This window comes from Brienomyrus brachyistius, chromosome 14 (assembly GCF_023856365.1).
Source record: "Brienomyrus brachyistius isolate T26 chromosome 14, BBRACH_0.4, whole genome shotgun sequence".
In the NCBI taxonomy this organism is placed as follows: Eukaryota; Metazoa; Chordata; class Actinopteri; order Osteoglossiformes; family Mormyridae; genus Brienomyrus; species Brienomyrus brachyistius.
The window spans coordinates 17,907,710-17,928,174 of record NC_064546.1 but is presented as its reverse complement, the minus strand read 5'-3'; the positions used below and the strand labels follow the sequence as shown (position 1 = coordinate 17,928,174).

Below are 20,465 nucleotides of genomic sequence, written 5' to 3'. Positions count from 1 at the left end.
CTGCTAAAAGAAAGGGCAGTGACGGACTCATCTGAAGCGAACCTAGTCAACACAAGAGCATCTCCAAAGCTCTAGAGGGGTGCTTTGCCGGTTTGGAGAAACCTATTATGTAACGTGGGCTTCAGAAATATTCCTACCCGGAAAGTATCAGAATAACCCAGAGAACAATGGTCCAGCTTGAAGCAGGATCATGGGATTTCCTGTCTTTAGGTGTGTAAAATATCACTTCCTCTGAAGCCCTGCAGAGAACTTAAAAAAATGATCTCCATAGCCTTAATCCACTTGTGTTCAGCATGTCCTGGTCACTTTGCTGCCATTTAATTAACTTGCCCTGACTTGAGATGGGAAAACTGTGGCCATCTGTAGGGTTACTGTCAGTTTTAATACCCTTGCCTGCCTCCCAGTCCTCATCACCTTGGAAAACTGGCACCCCTTGAATTTGATTATTACAATATGAAGGGTCTGTTTTCTCCCTGATCTGAGAACAACAACACCACCAAATTCCAAAAAAAACAACATGACAATAGACATTCTTATAGTTGAAACAGCCAGTATCTTCACTCTGCCAATGGACCAGAGTACCCAAAACAGCACAGCCTTAAGTAAGGAGACAGAATGAGCAAACAGAAAATAAACTTATACCCAATCAAAAAGACACGCAACAACTTGAAATGAAACAAGGAGAGAACACTTCCTCTGCACAAACACTACACGTGCTGCAGCCAAGAGAAAAGCAGGAAAGCTCTCGAACAGGTAGATGAGTAACTGAATTAAAGGGTCCCACCCTTGGCATCATGATTAGAGGGGAGCTACATATCGTAGGCTTCTTCTTGCAACCTCAGCTAGGGCATACCAGTGTCTGAGATGGAGAACACCCCCGCCATCAAGTGGGAAAAAAAACAGACCAGTCATGTAATGTGCATTTACTTAACGTACTATGGAAGCTCACATTTACAAAAGCATTAAAAACAAATTATTAATATTACTGTTGTGCAGAAGTTTTCTCTGACTTGTTCTAACGATTACAGTACAAATTTGTCAGTAATTTCTCTGTAAAGCTGGAAAAAATTCTCCACTAGTATATGGTATGGTAAATATTGCTTCCTTGTTGAGACTGCTTGCGGTTGTAGACTGTCCTCCTACATTCGTCCAAGAAAGTCCAAAGGCCATGTCTTCGCCTTACCTGGGGTTGGCTTGCCCGCAGCAGCTGATAGCCCTCGGCCTTCTCCTGAGCACTTCCAGCATGCAGGGCATCGCTCTGGGAGAGAAGCTGTACCAGTTCCCCACCAGGCATCTCAGGGTCCAGTGGCAGCGTGAGCTCCATTTCCTCTTCTTCCGCGCAGGAGTCCTTTCTCAGCGTTCTCACTGTCGCACAGCTCTGCTCTTCCTCATCCTCGCTCTCCTTTTCCATCTCTTTGTCTGTCTCCCGATCTGTGTCTGCATTGTAATCAGATTCCGGGTTGGCAGTGGTGTACCTGCAAGTGGGATGGTGGACGACTGGTCATTGGCTGGTGCTAAAAACAGTACCCAAAAGACACATCACGCATGCAGTTACCACAAACCATGAAACCCACTTATGAAACTAAAAACCATTACTTTCCCTTTGGTTCCTTTTCTGTCTGAAAAAAGTTCATAGTTGTATATTTATAATTGCCCCAGTTTTCCCATCTATAAATTTTAGAATTTCTTGTATAAGCAAGCCATTCTAGATCAAAGGGTCTGGGAATCAAATAAATAAAGAAGTGAGGTTGTACATAACACAGAGCTTTTGCGGTTTTCTTCTGGCTCTTCTTATGAGTCTGCACTTCACAGAAATAACTTGCACATTGCTCCCTGGAGAGACATTACACAGCAAGATCTGACTCAAGCCCTTCCAGGGACAATCATCCTATTTCCCATTATTGTTTGGTGCCCCACTGCATTTTCCAAAATGAGGCAGGAAAGAGGGAAGTTTTTAATGATTCAAACGAACATCCATTACACCTTTGGATGGTGACATTTCTTGATGAAGAGGGTGAGGAAGACCTTCGAAGCATTCCTTTATTTACTCATTCCATCCCATGGGAAATGGCCTCATTTTGGACAAGCTCACATTGGAAGTAACACTGGGTAAGGGCTACATGTGTCAGAGGACCCGGAACAGGAAGTCACAAAGGTTCCAACAGGAAGTTACCATAACCCAAGGAAAGCATTCTAAAACTGTGTTCTCCTAGCACATATGTGCACTGATTCTAGCCCTTGCTCCCACTGGCATCCTGTTTTCCTTCCCGCAGAAGATGTCTTCTGCTCTTCCGAGATAAAACTAAAATAAAACCACATGAAGTGAACCGCCCTCCCCTTAAATAGCCAAATCTAACCTCTAACCTCATTTGTTTTTAATGGCTCCTTTTCCTAAAACATCACACTGTTGAGTGTCATTGAAAACTATTTTTTGGAAATTATTTTGAGTATGGAGATAAAACCATGGGTCTATGAGGTTAAGGTTTTCATTCTGCACCTGAATTGCTTATTTCTGATTAAATTCATATAACTTGCACAAAGACAGCGGTGACAGAAATGTAGATGCAGCAGTCCTACCCAACGAACTACCACCCCTGCTGTTCGACTATACAAAACAAAGCCTTAGTTTTGGACTTAAGAAATTTGCATGAGGCCTCATATGGGGCCTGGTACATACCCGCCTTCACTCTCGCCATCGTACATGCTGACCCCACTAGCGGTGAAGTAGATGGAGCTGGAGCTCACAGAGTCAGTGCGCTCCCGTGGAAGGAGGTGCCTACGGCGGCGAGCAGCCTTCTGACTTTCCTCCAGGCTGGCCCTGGGGGAAAAACAGCAGAGCAGAACCGTGGGTCAATGCACTAGTGTTTAGCTATGAATAGCAGCATAGAAACTCCATGCCACATCAAAGATACAAACAGCAGTTTCTTTTACGCAATCAGCATTTTGGCAGAAATGGTAAGTCTGTCAAACAGCAGGGACTGGCTTCTCTCAACATACCAATGGTATTTGACAGATAAGAATGTTCTCAGATTAAATAATTAAGACGCTACACCCTTGACTTGGCCCCAGAGCAAGCTCTTCAAATCTGGACCTCAATTCCAAATCCAGGCGTTATTTTCAGATCTTCCAGATAGTTAGCTTAATAATTACTGATTCTGATTGGCTGGAGGCTTCACATCTGACTCGCAGGTAGAGGAAGGCTGGTAAATCAGCAGTGCATGGATCTTGAGAACCGTGATTTGAATAGCCTTGCCCTAGTGCAAAACTACCCACATCTACGTTGGGAGAGCATACTCACTTGACATCCTGGACAATCTGCACCGCGACGCCCTGGAGGCTGCCCCTCAGTTCGGCCACCTCTCCCTGCAGGTCAGCCACGCAGTGGAGCACCTCGTCCAGCCAATGTCTCAGCTCCCCCTGCTGATTGGGCAGCACCAGCGCTGCTCCCCCAGCAGCACTGTCACAGACTGACACACCCAGGTACCAGGGTACAACATGAGAGAGACCATGGCTGACAATTAATTAAGTAAACCATTTGTAAAATACACAATAAGTTATCTATTGGTTCAGCAAAGGTTCATTTAAACGTACACATAGCGAAGGCCTTTATAATGAACATGAGATAGAGGTGCAAGACCGTTGTTCATGTTCACCAGCAGGGGGCGGCTTCCCACCCATCCCAGAAACATACAACTTCTAGATTTTACTTAAGAGCAGATTCGAATGAAACTATACAGATTTTGAAGTCTTTCGATTCACAAAACGTATGTTATTTCAAAGCTGTAAAGAAAAAAATTCTCTTCAACAAAATAAAACCATTAAGTTGAATATTCTGGCGATGCCCTTCTCGTGTTTATCCAGTCCATCCCTTACCTGACCCCTCACGCGCTCCCGCGCTCACAATGGCGACGCCGCCCGGCACGCGCACAGCCAACCTCTCCCTCTGAGGCATTTTATCCCTTTCTTCTCTTCTCCTTTTCCTTTCCTTGAAAATCATAAATATGACCAGTACCGTCCCCGCCGCGGCTCCCACGCCCACACTAATCCAGGTACCCCTTCCGAGCTTGTCCATGGTAAATTACGTAATTCGCGTGGCAAACCTAGAAGTGTATTGTCGAAGCTATGTAGTAATGTAGCTTTGATGCGCTAAAATGTACATGAGTTATCTATCATCTGTCTCGTTGCGAGAGTTTATTTTGAAATGTGTGCGTATACCTACTGTAAGTTAAAGTTTTTATGTTCGTCCTTCATAATATCTAGCGCCCGTATATCTGTATTGGGACGTTGTTCACACCTGTCTCTAATTATGATAATATTAAATATTTAAATGTTACTGTCTATATATTACATTAGCATCATATTAAGAACGACGACACGCGCAAGTTCAGCTTGATTTCGTTTTCGCTAGGTGAAGGGGGAAATCACCACGGTGACACCGCCGCTGAGGAGGTGGTCACAGAATAATGATTCCGACAGGAAACACGTGCACAGTCTAGAACGCGCCCCATCGTACACGGAGCTTTTATTATTCACCATGCCGCATTTAAAGTACGCTTTTATGCATTTGGTAGGTTTTCCAATAAATTAGGCACAACAGTACGTGTAACAGTGATTGATTGTATTTATTATGGTTATTTCTTATTTTCTGCCATTTGGAAATCGTTTTATTTTTTCCCATAGTACCATCCAAGACAGACCTTCAAATTAAAGATTGTATCATTGTCTGAGAAACGGAAATTAAAGTTCCAGTACGTCAGCAATTGAATTGTGCATCTACGTAGTTCAAAACACCGTTTCTGTGATTTTAATACTGATATTAAAACCTAAGCAAACAACGAAATCATTAGTGTAAAATTATCAACAAAAAACCCTGAATGCACATACATCTTAAGCAAAAAAAATCAAAACCTTCAATTAAAGTAATCTTATACATCACTTAAGTCCAGTTAATGAAAGATAATGTTAATTTTACAATTTATACATAAACATAAACTAATTGTTTCAAAGCAGCAATGAAAAGTATTGCCTATGGAAAATTGTGAAGGTTTTCTTTATAAACATTGATTTGTAAAAACTTTATATCTCGAAACATATTTAGATTAATATCGCGCGCGCTCTCTCTATCTCTCTCACAAACACACACACACACACAGACAACTGTATATCTTTGTGGGGACCCTTCATTCATTTCTATTGGAATTTTTTTTCCACTTTTAGTTTTTTATTGCAGATCTTAGTGTGGACCTGAAAAATGGACCCCACAACATTTGGTCCCCACAATGTAATATAAACCTAATCCACAAATGCATACACACTATATCAATGTTCCATGTTTTGACTTTAACACAGTAGGTACCCATACTATATCCAAGCCACAGAATTATATGGGAAATCGAAGGCGAAAGCAAGAAAACTATGAAGGATGCCAATCTCAAAACGAATCACTTAGGGAAGTCTGGATCAGATTGCATCGTTTTGAAAGTTCCTCTGATATTTTTGTAATGAAATGCAAACATTTATTACATTATTATGGCCACCTGGTATAGTTGCATAACTGTTACAAATTTCGTTGGACTGGAAATGTACAATAACAATAAAATCATTCTATCTTATTGTTATTTTCTCTTTCGTGCATTTTGAAAACAATAAATATGGACATATATAAGGCGACATTGATTATTCGTGTTTAAGCGGGTTACTTCAGTGGGATATTTTTATTTGGCAAACTGGAGAATCCAGCTTCCCATGAAAACCATAGTAAGTGCGCTTCTTCAACCGCTTACCAGCAGTGTTAATCACGAAGTACTCCGGCATTTGATTGGTTAGCTGCGATGGGCGTTTCCGCATTCCGTGTTAAACTCCTCGTGAGCTCAGGAGGCAGGAAAGCGGATTGTTCCTGAAGTAGCTTCCACGGACCCGAGCCAAAGACCATCCCAGGGGATCGCACTTCGCACGCCTACAAGTCCAGGATGCCTTATATTCTCATCAGCACTCAGATCCGTCTGGTTCGTATCTCGTCTTCTTGTAAGGACTGCGATACCAGGCTGGCGCACTCGCCTTTAATAAACCAGATGGGGAAAGGATTTTGTGCAGCGTTTATACACATAAATTATTTGTTGTGTTTTTAATGGACGCGAGTTCCTTGTTAGCATCGATCGCTGACAAGATTCCGATTTTATATAACAATTGCAAGTATTCTGGTATTGTCCGTCAATGGTCTACTGGAGAATGCTTCAAATAACAAATAAACATTATGTCAACAAATGGTAATTAACTGGCTTTTCAGCAGCCACAAGTATTACTTGGCAAATGGATCTTTAATTATTTAAACAATGCGATGCGTGTTTTGCATAGTTGTTCAGTTCTTCGTGACAAAAAACACAATGCGCACTGGAATTACGAAGCCACTGGCGGCTCAGAAATTTATAACGTCACTCCTCCTAATCCAATTTTAACACGTGGTTAAAAAAATCAACTGGGCAAACGAATGGACTCCAAATGACTGCGGTAAATAATAAACTAAATTATTTGCAAAAATAATAATCTGAAAAGGTTATTTCAGAGTTTACGCTAAGAAATCAATGACCGCACCGGCAAAAACATTAATAAGATAATATAAAAACAGGCAACGCAGCAAATGTAGGAATTGTTTAAACGAATGAACATAATTAGACTCTTGATGCTGTAATTGTGCAGTTTGCCCGTATAATGATCGTCCCATGAAGTCAATTCATTTTGAACAACCCAAGGAGATGGAGACCAATACGGTTCACAGTATGGCTCATATTTATGCATTCCGGTGATTGTGTTTTGATCTCCACAAGAAAAGGACCCAACAGTAAGCAACAGGTGTTGCAACCTGGGAAGTGGTGGAATACTTCCTGATAAAGGTTTTGTATTCCAAAATATCTATCAGTACAGTCAGTCTTATGCAAAGATACAATGGAGCTATTAAATATGATCTCTGCAGGCTGATTTTTATGTATACTGAGGGTGCTATGAGATTCTGTATCCATACGTCAGCACCAGGGCCAAGATGTGGTACCCTTGGAACAGAGCCAAAAGCCTTATGCCACAAAGATGAAAACTAGATAAAACACAACCATGTGCTTCAGCAAAGACCAACGTCTGTTTCAGCACCTGCCACCTAATGGGATTAGGGTCATCAAATTTATCTGAAAAAATTATGCCTTATGACATATATATATATATATATATATATATATATATATATATATATATATATATAAAAAAAATTCCCCACTCGCCCTCCTGTGGGCGGTCTTTTGTCCTTCAAGCTCGGGTCCTCTACCAGAGGCCTGGGAGCTTGAGGGTCCTGCGCAGTATCTTAGCTGTTCCTAGGATTGCGCTCTTCTGGACAGAGATCTCAGATGTCATTCCTGGAATCTGTTGGAGCCACTCTCCCAGTTTGGGCGTTACTGCCCCGAGTGTTCCAATTACCACTGGGACCACTGTTACCTTCACCTTCCACATCTTTTCTAGCTCTTCTCTCAGTCCTTGGTATTTCTCGAGCTTCTCATGTTCCTTCTTCCTGATGTTACCATCGCTTGGGATTGCTACGTCTATCACTACGGCCTTCTTCCTCTGCTTGTCCACCACTACTATGTCCGGTTGGTTAGCCATTACCAGTTTGTCAGTCTGTATCTGGAAGTCCCACAGGATCTTAGCCTTATCATTCTCAGCCACCTTTGGAGGTGTCTCCCATCTTGACCCTGGGACTTCCAGCCCATACTCCCCGCAGATGTTCCTGTACACTATGCCAGCCACTTGGTTATGGCGTTCCATGTACGCCTTGCCTGCTAGCATCTTGCACCCTGCTGTTATGTGCTGGATCGTCTCGGGGGCATCTTTGCACAGCCTGCACCTGGGGTCCTGCCTGGTGTGGTAGACCCCAGCCTCTATTGATCTTGTACTTAGAGCTTGTTCCTGTGCTGCCATGATTAATGCCTCTGTGCTGTCTTTCAGTCCAGCTTTGTCCAGCCACTGGTAGGATTTTTCAATGTCAGCCACTTCCTCTATCTGCCGGTGGTACATGCCGTGCAGGGGTTTATCTTTCCATGATGGTTCCTGTTCTTGCTCCTCTTCCTTCTTGGGTTTCTGTTGCCTGAGGTATTCACTGAGCACGTCATCAGTCGGGGCCATCTTCCTGATGTAATCATGGATCTTCGATGTTTCATCCTGGATAGTGGCTTTGACGCTCACTAATCCTCTGCCTCCTTCTTTCCGCTTAGTGTATAGTCTCAGTGTGCTGGATTTGGGGTGAAACCCGCCATGCATTGTGAGGAGCTTCCTTGTCTTGATGTCAGTGGCTTCCATCTCCTCCTTTGGCCAGCTTATAACGCCAGCGGGGTATCTGATGACTGGTAGGGCGTAGGTATTGATTGCCCGGATCTTGTTCCTCCCATTCAGCTGACTTCTCAGGACTTGCCTTACTCGTTGCAGGTATTTGGTTGTTGCTGCTTTCCTTGTGGCCTCTTCATGGTTCCCATTTGCCTGCGGGATTCCAAGGTACTTGTAGCTATCCTCAATGTCTGCTATGTTGCCCTCTGGCAGTACGATCCCCTCGGTTCTGACTACTTTCCCCCTCTTTGTTACCATTCGACTACACTTATCCAGCCCGAATGACATTCCGATGTCATTGCTGTAGATCCTGGTGGTGTGGATCAGTGAATCGATGTCTCGTTCACTCTTGGCATACAGCTTGATGTCATCCATGTAGAGGAGGTGGCTGATGTTCGCCCCATTCCGTAGTCGGTATCCGTAGCCAGTCTTGTTGATGATCTGGCTGAGAGGGTTAAGGCCTATGCAGAACAGCAGCGGGGACAGGGCATCTCCTTGGTAAATCCCGCACTTAATGGTAACCTGTGCTATTGGCTTGAAGTTGGCCTCTAGAGTTGTTTTCCACAGCCCCATTGAATTCCTGATGAAGGCTCTTAGAGTCCTGTTGATCTTGTACAGTTCCAAGCATTCTAGGATCCATGTGTGAGGCATTGAGTCATAGGCTTTCTTGTAATCAATCCAGGCGGTGCTCAGGTTGGTATGTCTGGTCTTACAGTCTTGAGTGACTGCTCTATCTACCAGTAGCTGGTGTTTTGCTCCTCTGGTATCTCTACCAATTCCTTTCTGGGTCCCGCTCATGTATTGATCCATGTGCCTATTCATCTTAGCCGCTATGATGCCTGATAGGAGCTTCCATGTTGTGCAGAGGCAGGTTATGGGACCGGTCCCTTCTGGGGGTCCTTCGGTATCAGGACTGTCCTACCTTTGGTCAGCCATTCCGGGTGGGTCCCATCCATTAGCAGCTGGTTCATCTGTGCTGCCAGGCGCTCATGGAGTGCAGTTAACTTCTTTAGCCAGTAGGCGTGGATCATGTCGGGACCTGGTGCTGTCCAGTTCTTCATGTTTGAGACTCTTTCTTGGATGTCTGCCAATGTGATGGTTACTGGGGCTTGTTCAGGGAGGTTACTGTGGTCTGCTCTTAGTTCCACAAGCCACTGTGCATTGTTGTTATGTGATGCCTCTTTCTCCCATATGCTCTTCCAGTATTGCTCAGTCTCCAGCCTTGGTGGGTCTATCTTCATGCTATTACCCTGCCACTGAGAGTACACCTTGGATGGTTCAGTGGAGAAGGTCCGGTTTATTCTCCTGGCTTCTATATCTCTGGTGTACCTATTCAGACGGGTAGCCAAGGCTGTGAGTCTTTGCTTGGCAGTTTCTAAGGCCTCAGCTATGGACAGCTTGTTATACTTCTTAGGTACCTCTTTTTTCATCACACCTTTCTGTAATTCCGATAGCTGGCTAACTTCCCTCCGTGCTGCCTTGATTTTAGCCTCTAACCTTCTCTTCCATGGGGGATACTGCTCCTTGCGGCTGTTGTTCATCTTATAGCCAAGCACCTCAAGGATCACTGTTGCTGTGGTGTAGATCAGCTGGTTGGTGTAGGGATTGTCCGTAGTGCTGCATTCACATCTTCTAGTAGACCTTCTGAGGGTACTTCACGCATTCTTGGTAATCGGTGTCGGAGGGTCCAGGTTTCCAGCTTAGCCATGATCTTATTTCTCAGGTCAGCTGCTCTTGTATTCAGCTGTCCTGTTCTTGGGGCTTGGTACCCAATCTCGGAATGTGGGGATGATGATGATATCTCCCCCCTGACCTGTCGTCCTGGCTCCCCCTTGTCGTAGCAATCGTGTTGTACCTCATCAATCTCTAGTTGTGATAGCAGTTGTTTCTTGCGGATGTTGGAACATTGAGCTACTAGTTGTTTTGGTGTTAGTCTTGATGTGGGGTGTCGAAGAATCCATAGGTCCCACATCCGCTTCATGTAACCTCTTTCACTGGGGTTACTTGTATAGTAGCATTCCAACAGTCCCTTGTTCTCATCTCTTGTCCATGCATGTCTTGTTCTTGTTCTTGTTCCAGTAGCCCACTTATCGTCAGATTGTCATGGTTCCTCAACATCTGGCGCAGACCTTGTTAATCCGGGCGACGTCTGAGCCGGCATGACTCTATTCTTATGTTTGTCTCTCATATTTTGAGGTAGGCACAGTATAGCGTGAGGAGGTCTTGCCTAAGGACCCCTACTGGAGGTAGGCCACAACCGGGATTCGAACCCCGGTCTCCCGTGTGAAAGGCGGCGATCTTACCACTACACTATCCAGCCACTATATATATATATATATATATATACATATAGGCTTATATAGCTTACTGGACGTATTTGTTCAATGTGTATTAATTTGAGAATTTGAGGCTGTAGTCTTACTCTGTCCTCCTGCTGTTGGTTTCAGGAGACTGGACCCACAATAGTAGGAGATGAGCATTCAGATCCAGTCATAATGAACTACCTGGGAGCCAGAAAGACAACGATGCTGGGTAACAACTTGTAGGTATTGATTGTAAGAAGAAAGTCAGTGGTTGTATGAAAATAATATGGAAAAGGGTAAAGTGTAAGTGGGGGGGAATCCATCACACAAGTGGCTAATGTTTAGAAACATTAAAGAAACGTAATATCTAGACCAAAAGGAGAGATGAAGGCTGTTAGGATATATTGCACATTATTGTGCATTTTAATAGGACACTTACACAGCCATGATCTTATGGACTCACCTTGCTGTTTCTGTGAAAGCAAAAGGAGGCCTTTGAAGCAGTTATATCATAGATACGTCATATCGGAGTCACGCTGTCATGGGGGACCCCAAACTGCAGTCTTTCTGAAAAGATTCCACCGTTTGCTTGATATTTGCCGAAGGGGGGTCAGGGACGTCGAGCCATCTGCTGGCGCCGCCAAAAACCTGCGCCTGTTTAACCAGGAACATTGCGCCACATAACTCCAGAGTTAAATACTTTGTTAAATCTGATCGCCACAGCTATTCGCATTTCGTTGGGGCGCTGCAGCATTAGCTGGGCATCATGCGGGGCTCTTTCTTCTGCATCGTCTTCAGCGGGTTTGCCCCCCTCCCCGTCTTCCAGAGGGACAGTAAGGGGGAGATGGGGAATTCTTGTCAATCGACACAGAAAGGAAAAATGGAATTATGTATAATACCGAAAAAGAGGCCACTTTTGAGCCTGGAAGCCAAACGAAATGGAGCTAATGGTGCATTGTGGGAATGTCATGCTGTGTAGCCCAATGAACAAGAGTTTACAAGATTAGTCATATGGGGAGGGGGTGAATTTATAAGGGCCCCCCAACTAATATACGTTCCTCCACGTCTGCCTGTCTTGCAGCTCAGAATACCACGTGGACGAAGCGCCTCGGGTTGTTCTGGACAAGCTAGAGAACATTGGGTTCCGTCTGGTGACCATGACCGGCGTGGGCCAGACGCTGGTGTGGTGTCTGCACAGAGACACAGTCAGCCAGGTTGGACCAGCGCCTGCACGCGACTGGGTCGACGCAGGTCCCACCAGTAGGGTCCCAGACGGGCCACGGGCCTTTCCATGTGAATAGATTAATATGGGGTGGATATGGGTGGTCAGGGTTTTTTTTTTATTTTTTTGGAAATCATAATCTTCATCTGTCTCATGTAGAATGTCGAATCTAAACCATTCTGGGCAGTATTCTCTATTCATGTATTGTTATTAATTATTTTTTTAACAATGGAGCAGGCAGTGTTTTTCTTCAATACTAAGCTTAATGCAATTAAGTCTAGCCAGAGAAGTGTTTACAAGCACCAAAAATGTGTTTTCTGTTTGTGTGTCTGATAGTCTGTCAAGTGCCACTGACAGCAGGAATGACATATAATCATATTTGTGAGTGTAAAGCATTTCCTTTGTTAGGGGGTGATGAAGAAATATGTTCTCAACCTGCCTGGACTGTGTGGTTTTTGGACGTCCTCGAAAGGCTAGGGGTAAATTCAGACTCTTCTATCCATTCTAGGAAGGACTGAACCCCCCTTGCTGGGCTCCCACCCCCAGTGTGTAATGCAGTCATGCTGGGGGGTGAGAGACACAAAGAGTCTCTGGGTCATATTTACAGAGTGTCCTGAAAGGCGGCTAAATATACACAGAATGGATGTGCCCCTGGGGGGCTGTGAGGGGGAGCTGGAGGGGGGGGGACAAGGCGGCTCGGCAGTTCAACACTGAACTCCTCGTTCCCAGCATGCAGCAGCAACAGTCCACCGTCGCTGTTCCTTCTGTCAATACTGTGCTACTTTTTGTGCAGATGAGAGATCTGCGTAAACATGCCAAATGTGTGTAACAAGAGGCAGCATACAGAAAATAAAGATGACAAAAGGTTTCCCTGTCTGTGTTCCCCTCGTTTAGCTCCAGACATAGTTTACTGTGGCTGTCAAGGGACAGGAGATGCAGAAGGACCTACTAATAAGCTCACAAGCCAAAGACGCTATTCAAGTTTTCCTCTGATCAGTATCTGTGTTGGTGAACTTGCTCCCAGCCACCTCACCACACTGGGGCCTGATACGGTACAAGAAAACAGAACTTTAAAAACAAGGTCCTGCACTGATTATAGAACATCTGGCAGGCATGGAGCACCATGTGCCCTCCTGCAGGCCAGTGAAGGGGAAACCCAGCAGTGGGGCCTTCTAGGGAGAACCAGCTGCTTCAGACAGGTTCCTCATGGGTTCAGGTGTAAATGCTGCAGTCAGGGGGGGCTAATCGAGCGAACAGAGACCAGGTCGCCTGAGCCAGACCCTGCCTGGCAATCGCCTTCATCCCAGCAACCTGCCCCAAGGGCACCTCAAAGAGCAGGTGCTAGATTTGTTAGATGGGAGGAGGAGAAGGTTGGCAGAGATGGGCTATTCAGCGAATAGGTTACCAGCATCTCTGCCAGGTCTGTGTGGGGGGAGGGGGGCGCGACCTGGGGACTCCTTTGTTGCTGGAGTTTTGTTTCAGGGCAGCTCTTCTACTCCATCTTGCTGGCACGGGCCATAATCAGGATGTGTCTCTGGAAGGGGGGGGGTGTAATTGTATTTCCTCTGTTGTAATTTGGAAAGGGCTCTGTGTGTTTAGCTTTTTCAAGGATATGAAAGTCGGCCCATCAATACATAAACAGAACCAGCTGATGAGAGCATTAGATGGGCTGGGAGCAGCAGATGGATCCACACGGCACGTGGAGGGGGGGGGGTTGTGTAACAGAGCCCTGGCCATCACACAAGGGCCCGGCGTTGGAATGTTCTAGTCCAAACCAGAGGAAAATGAATAATTTCAACCACACACTGACAGCGGAGAACTAATCGAGTCATTTAGTCCAAATAACCTCTTTAGCTTCTTTTCAGGACTGACCTCAGGGAAAAACGTTGTGGGGAATCACTGTCATTAACACGACAGCTGTGCTCAGAAGCAACAGCGAATCCAGACAAGGTGCTGAGGTGGCAGCGGCTGATGGAGAGGATGCACTTCCTGTGTGGAGTGTTGCTGCCTTGATGCGTCTTTCATGCAAGCAAGGAATAAGGTCAAGCATCGTGCACTAAGGGCCAGTGTGTAAATCCATCCATCCATCCATCCATCCATAACCACTTATCCTATTCAGGATCAGGGGGATCCAGAACCTATGGGTATGTTGTATGTGTAACCTGTAGTGTAACTATGAATCCGAATATATTTTTCTACATTTAAAAGCAATTATGAGTAAAATAATTAGTTCATATCAGCACCTTTAATGAACCTTTCCTCTTCTATCCACACTTTAGGTTACCTTGGGACTTGTTCTGGGTCTTGTCAGTGCCCCTACATCCACAGAAACCCCCAGCCTCGTCCTTGCTGTTACTCGCCCCCACCATGGCACACAGCCCCTCCCAGGACACAAAGGGCTCACACTCGCTCACCATCTCGCCGCTCAGACACTGACACCCGCAATGCCGCTTTACTCTCTCCTTCAACGGCAAAGTAATTTCTGAAAATACAGCAAGCAATACAAAATGGAGTCTCAAGTACCCAGGTCAGTTTGCTCATTCTCCTGAAGTGGATGTGTTTCTACTGAGCATTTGAGTCTTCCGTGTAAAGGTTCACGGACTACACGTGATATTTTGAGTGTCAGTTCCATGTAATTAAAGATTGACTTAATTTTCCACAGGAAGTCATTGCTGGAAATGGATTTGATGCTTCCCACTTCTAAATCTGTATCTGATGGAATTTAGTGGCTAGATGCCATCACTGATATATTACGCTTTAATTTTGAATTGTTGTTGGGTTTACCCCAACTTTGAGTGTTATTTCAGATACTGTATTCTAGCCTAATTTCAGATGGGGGCTACATGTTGCATCATACTTATGGTAACGGATGTTTTTTCAAAATACTGATAGAAAAACCTTCAATACACGTGCAATGTAGTTACAACACAAATATTTGCATAATTTCTAAAATGTAATACGTCATGTTATCCTGGTACCTTTCAACCTCAGAGTCACTGTTATGCTGTCATCACGTTCCAATCAGTGCAAGGTATTCTTGGGTCCCAATTACAGAGGAAACATGCATTCTGATCCATAAGCCATCCTGGCCCATCCTCCAGGCAGTTTCGCATCAGTCGGTCATGTGTTACCTAACCCGTGACCCATTTCCCAGCGGTGTGACCTTCCTGATACCTGCCTGGTGCCCAGAGTGAGCCCTTACACAACACAGTACAGCAAGATGGCAACTCTCAAGAAATAATAATCAACACAACCTAAAGGGATCTTTCATGTCAGACACATATGAACTACATCTTTCCTGTTCCAGTGAAATCCATTGATGAAAATGAATAAATCACCCGACCAGCTCTGGAACAAGTTAAGGACCAGTTATTGTGAGGCAGTACCATACCCACCCATTACACAGCTGATCCAAGGTAAGTTTGTGAGGGGAGCTAGCGCCTGCTACCCTACGGTCATTGCTTGGGGGAGAACGCGCCCACTGGCACTCCCCAAACTGCCATCCGGACCTGGCAGCATGGAACACGTTCCACAGATCTATGCAGCGAGAGGGGCTCTGGAATCTGACGGGAAGGCAAACCCATCTGGTCTTGGCTGTGAGCACAGAAAGCAGCCATCGCCCATGCAGATACGAGCCAAGCTCCGCTGACAGATGGTAATTAAAAGGCAGCAGCCTGGGGATTTCGCGTACCACTGCATATTGCTTTTCCCACAGAGGTCTCTGGCACCACAGGAGAGGCGGTAACCGGACACGGCTGTAATCTTACGACTTTACTCAAATCCACGAAACACATCACGGTCACTTTTGACGAAATTTACCGTCCACGCCGCTGTCAGCTCGCCTGATGTGGTCGGGATTTTTCATTGCATCAAAGATCAGAGACTCATGGTCACAAACCAATTTATTTACCCAAAAGTATTTAAATCATTCCTTTAAAAAAAAGTTGCAGAAAGGCTGGCTTCGCCAGAAAACTGAAGTCAGCCAGAGTGAGTCCATCAGGGATGCCGGTGGTGATGAGGATGCTAGGCTTGGTCAACATCCTCCTCATCCTCCCTCTGCATCTGCTCGATCAGCCGCTGCCTCTCCGCCGCCTGCCTTAGCCTCATCAGCACCAGGCTCTCGTAGTCACGCTCACTGCTCAGGGAGCCCTGCAGGGGGCAGCACAAAGCGAGACAGTTGGCAGGCTTCAAAATCACATGGCAAACAGAAGTGCTACAGAAGAGTGAACCAAGGACAAGAAGATAGTGGAAGATAGGAACAAATTAATGACATTGCGGGACACATTGCCCAACTCCCAGTGAGTGTCATATCTCCACTACTACTGGATCGCGCTTCCTGACAAGCCAGTAGGTGAACTGAGGTTTGGAGGGGGAGGGGGGCATGAGTATATCAGGAATCCCCCTCTCCACCCACCCAGCCAGCTTGGATGAGACTGGTCATTATTTTCTCAGTGCCAGATTCATAATTCACCTCTTGTATTACACCTGGTGATGGCGTTGCTGTTCTACATCATATTCACTCGATCTGACAGTTACATGTGAAACCCCCAGGTCATATATGTCCTGGAACGTTTCCTGGGAGAACCGTTGGCCAGCCGCAGGTAACCGGGACCGGTTACGACAAGTTCCACAGGGATCAGCCTATGCCGTTTTTTTTTTTTAGCTAGACTGGGAGCTCATGGGAAAACTGGTCCTGTGTTTCCTTAATGCTGCCTGGAAACAGGTTAACATCATTAACGGCATCATTAATCTGATGATCATTACTGCGTTACTCTGGGTCTCTCTTCCAAATCAGGTTCATAAAAAACCATTTCAAAATTTGTACCCCATCTGCATCAAAAAACAAAACAAAAATCATCGTAAAAATAAATACCGTCATTACGTAATTCCTACAACGAAGCCCAGAATGTGCACTTGAAACATTCTCTCCATCTTAGGACAGCTTTGAAAGTGCGGGGGTCTCTTAGGCTCGGAAGAAAAGGGGGAACACAGGCCCAGCCAGGCATCCCCAAAAGTCTAATCAGGTCGCTGGAAGAGGCGCTGGCCAGACCCATATGTGCACCGGGGTTTGCAGAGTTTCTACAATCAGAGGGGGGGGGGGGGATTGTGGCACGGCCATCTATATGAGCTCTGGCAGAGAAAGAACATTCATGGCCAGGCAGCAGATAATGGAGGGGTGGGTGTCATTGCTGGTTGGTGTTTGCCTGCATGGAGACGCGTGCGGACAGAGGATGACGACCCCAGCCTCCCTGCTCAGAGACTAAAGGAGGAAACAGGAACAACTTCAGCCCCAAGGCTGCAATTATCATTCCACGTACGTGAGCTCACTTCTCAGATACACACACAAAATGTCACGCAACCCAAATTAAGTAAACAAACAAACAAACAACCTATCTCCAATTAAACAGAACGAGACAGCACACTGCCAAGCAAAGGGAGCCAATTAGCTGCTTCCCCTCTGCCTTCTACTCTATCATGACCTCTACTGGTGACACTCAGAACTTAAACAGGACTGGTTTATGCAACCGAGTATCAACCGCATGAGACGAAAATGGCTCTTCGCAATCAGACACACAGGACTGCCTAGGCCTGACCAGACCTGGGCGTCCCGCAACGTCTCCTATGGTTATACTGCATGGACACAGACAACGAGAAACCTCTTGTGGGAGCGGAAGAAAGTGTTTATTCCATTTTCAAAAAGCGCTGACTTTCAGCTCTTACCAGGCAGGTGAAGTTAATCACAGGCTATTTCTCTGCCATTTGTGTCAGCAGGATGTGGAGCGAGTGATTTATGAGGGCCAAACACTTATTTAGAGATCATTAGAAGTGCGATACATGCAAGCCCAGTCCTATGTCCGCTCGCTAACTCAAATAAACATGTGAAGGGCCGAACACACACGCCAGACTCAAAGAGAGCTAGAAAGAGACAAAAAAAAATCCAACCCTTTACAAAAGGCGGAGATCCAGCATCTTTTATAGATGAAGCAGATGTGCAAGTACAGGTTGGGAAACTGGCTCAACACTTCTAATGCAACATACATATTACCTGCTTTCTTCAGCTGACCCTCACTTATAAACAGGGTAACATAACTGGTATGTAAGTACACATTTGGCGTATAAGGCGATATGCGCAGCAATTTCTTGGCATAACAATGCAAGTGCACATAAAATAAGTATAAGTGTAATAGCATTCACGCTATTACAAGAAATTATCATGCATTTTAACTTTTAAACCACAAATGAAGTACGCATTAGCCAGGACAAGGGTAAGGGTATTATGACAAGTAATTTCTTGTCATAATAAGTGCGTGTCTACTTTATGTGCATTCATGTTGTAACGCCAAACACGTACATGCGCACCAGTTATGAGAATCCCTGCTTATAAACATGATGATTATGTGTGAGTTAAGAGAGATAAACCAGCTGACCGATGCATCGATTTCTGGACAGTCACAATGCTGTACTCTACCAAGCCTCGGGCCACGGGAAGTGCCAGGGACTTAGTCCCGACAGCTTGGGGGCATTTTGTAATGCGTATTATGTCCCAACACACTCAATTTAGACTGATTTACTGAGCAGCTCATTCAATCATGCTGTAAATCATGCCTGAGTGAGTCATCGGCCACATGCAATAGAGACAATAAAGCAGAAGGTAAATTGTGATCAATGGGCTCTACGTCACAACCTCATACGCAAAAGCCGAAAAACAGTTTTGCAGCGTCAGTCACCGTGCCGATGTCAAAGGGTGGGGCTGTGTCTAGTCTGGGATAGACGCAGATTTCAAAAGTAGGGGAAGTTTCCTTCATCAATCACCTCGGTGTCACAGAGATGATTCCGAGTTCTACGACTGATCATAATTTGGACCAGTCGTAGGAATTTCCGAAAAACCTGTCGGCAAGGACGGCCAAAGACAAGCGAAGGTTGGGGAGGGGGACTGTCAAGCCTCTCTTGGCTTCTTCCACGATGGATCCAACCTGGCATGTGCAGCTGATAAGGCCGCTGAAAGGTAAGGGACAGGGACAGAGCAGCTCTGGCTGTTCTTCAATACGCATAAAAAAAAATAAAAAATCAACAGAACAAAGTGGGATGGTGAGAGAGATCGTGTTTTTGAAGTTCTGGCATCTGTCATCCTGATGTATTTGCTTGGAGTTTCTGTTAAAGAAGCAAAAAAAACTGGAAGCCGGTTTTCAAACGTGTTTGATCTCCAGCTCTCACATGCCCCTCGATCCATCTTCTAAATACCATCTATCCATGCTGTCAGTGTATTATTTCCTCAGTTAAACAGGCAATGGTTTTATGACCATTAGAAGCATCCGTGTGGAGGTGAAGGTCTATCTCCTTGTCCAGCTATGCCTTCAAGTCAGTTTTATAAATCTGTTTTATAAAACAAAAGTCACCCATGAGCTGCAATCTCCCCAGATCAGGCCCATGATTGGCTCCTTTTCTTCACCTCTGTGCCCCCACTTTCCCACCTGCTCTCCTTGGCACACACAGATGGCCTTTGCTGGTACCGTGGTCGCCCCACCTCCTTTTCACTACCACTGCCAAATGATGTTGACGAGGCTTCTTTTAATCCGTCCACATAAAACCAGCAGCCAAGGCTACAGGAACGCAACTTCAAACCACCGACACACAAAACACATGGACCCAGATGGCCACACACACATGGTGGACAGAAAAACAAGTAAACAAATGCATTAAAAGGTCAATATGCACTCTACAGCTCTACAGTTATAAAATAATTCCAAGAAAAGAGAAACAATAATGGCGCAGGTGCACTGGAAGAGGTCCGTTTTGTAATGCTTGTGTTAAACCAGCAGCCTCCGGAATGTAGGATCTTACTGTCAATATTTACCCATAAAACAGATTCAAAATACTGAACCTTTTAATTTAATATCTGAAGAAATATCCAGCCAAGAACCATCGGGACGTAAACATTCCCAGAGTTCTCAGACTGCAAATTCCTTCAACGCACACATACACACGCGTAAACATGCATGCAAAGCTTTTCAAATGGCATCAGAATTTAATTACTTTACAAAGGCAATTAACATAGACCACAAGCCAAAATATGGCCATTTATCCAATATGAAGAGAAAGGCCAACAGCTATTGGATACGAATGTCTGTTGATCTCAATATCTCAGGCTTTCACATTTCGTGCCTGCCGTGAAATGAAAAACGAGTAAAGGAGAAAAAAAACAGCAAATTAGTACTGTAAATATAAATTTAAAACTTGTTTTCATTTGTGGCAAATCCTTTTATGGGCCAACATGTGGTGGGCAAATCTGAAACTCAGGACTCCTCGACCTGCTCTTGAATCACAATTCCATATTAACCACAAGAAAGAGAAAATGTACTTTCCAAAATGTAAATAAATACAGCTATCTGTTTTTAATACCCCAGGAAAAGCAAATGAGAGACTTGATAATGTAAAGATCATTGTTTTGAATAACCGATTAAAGAAAGCTTAGGATATAAGCTAAGTGCAACTGCTGTGTAGGGTAACAAGTATTTGCACACGTTTAAACAGCCCCCCCCCCCTCCACACCACACACACACACACACACACACACACAC

The 20,465-nt window shown here is 45.0% G+C and overlaps 3 protein-coding genes across 6 annotated transcripts in view; 1 reads left to right on the top strand and 2 right to left on the bottom strand.

The window, feature by feature from the left end:
- rmdn3 (regulator of microtubule dynamics 3) overlaps window positions 1-4,469 on the bottom strand; it is a 28,133-nt gene extending 23,664 nt beyond the window's left edge. The window contains exons 1-4 of the mRNA XM_048974829.1: window positions 3,874-4,469; window positions 3,299-3,467; window positions 2,678-2,818; window positions 1,184-1,475 (exon numbers count right to left, since the gene is read on the bottom strand). Coding sequence (XP_048830786.1) covers window positions 1,184-1,475; window positions 2,678-2,818; window positions 3,299-3,467; window positions 3,874-4,072 — 801 coding nt within the window. The 5' untranslated portion in view covers window positions 4,073-4,469. The remainder of the gene's footprint in view (window positions 1-1,183; window positions 1,476-2,677; window positions 2,819-3,298; window positions 3,468-3,873) is intronic.
- A 1,350-nt stretch (window positions 4,470-5,819) lies between these two features.
- gchfr (GTP cyclohydrolase I feedback regulator) overlaps window positions 5,820-20,465 on the top strand; it is a 16,739-nt gene continuing 2,093 nt past the window's right edge. The window contains exons 1-5 of one of the 3 annotated variants that reach the window (XR_007382289.1): window positions 5,822-6,005; window positions 10,809-10,903; window positions 11,746-11,878; window positions 13,752-14,030; window positions 14,166-15,302. Coding sequence is in view for 2 of the 3 variants with exons in the window: in XM_048974590.1 (XP_048830547.1) it covers window positions 5,970-6,005; window positions 10,809-10,903; window positions 11,746-11,965 (351 nt within the window). In the remaining variant the exon portion in view is untranslated. Of the gene's footprint in view, window positions 6,006-10,808; window positions 10,904-11,745; window positions 12,755-13,751; window positions 14,031-14,165; window positions 15,303-20,465 lie in introns of those variants that run through there. The other 2 variants (XM_048974591.1, XM_048974590.1) reach the window with 2 other exon arrangements.
- dnajc17 (DnaJ (Hsp40) homolog, subfamily C, member 17) overlaps window positions 15,771-20,465 on the bottom strand; it is a 34,191-nt gene continuing 29,496 nt past the window's right edge. For both annotated transcript variants that reach the window (XM_048974587.1, XM_048974588.1), the window contains one exon: window positions 15,771-16,035. In XM_048974587.1, the coding sequence (XP_048830544.1) occupies window positions 15,910-16,035 (126 nt within the window). In that variant the 3' untranslated portion in view covers window positions 15,771-15,909. The remainder of the gene's footprint in view (window positions 16,036-20,465) is intronic.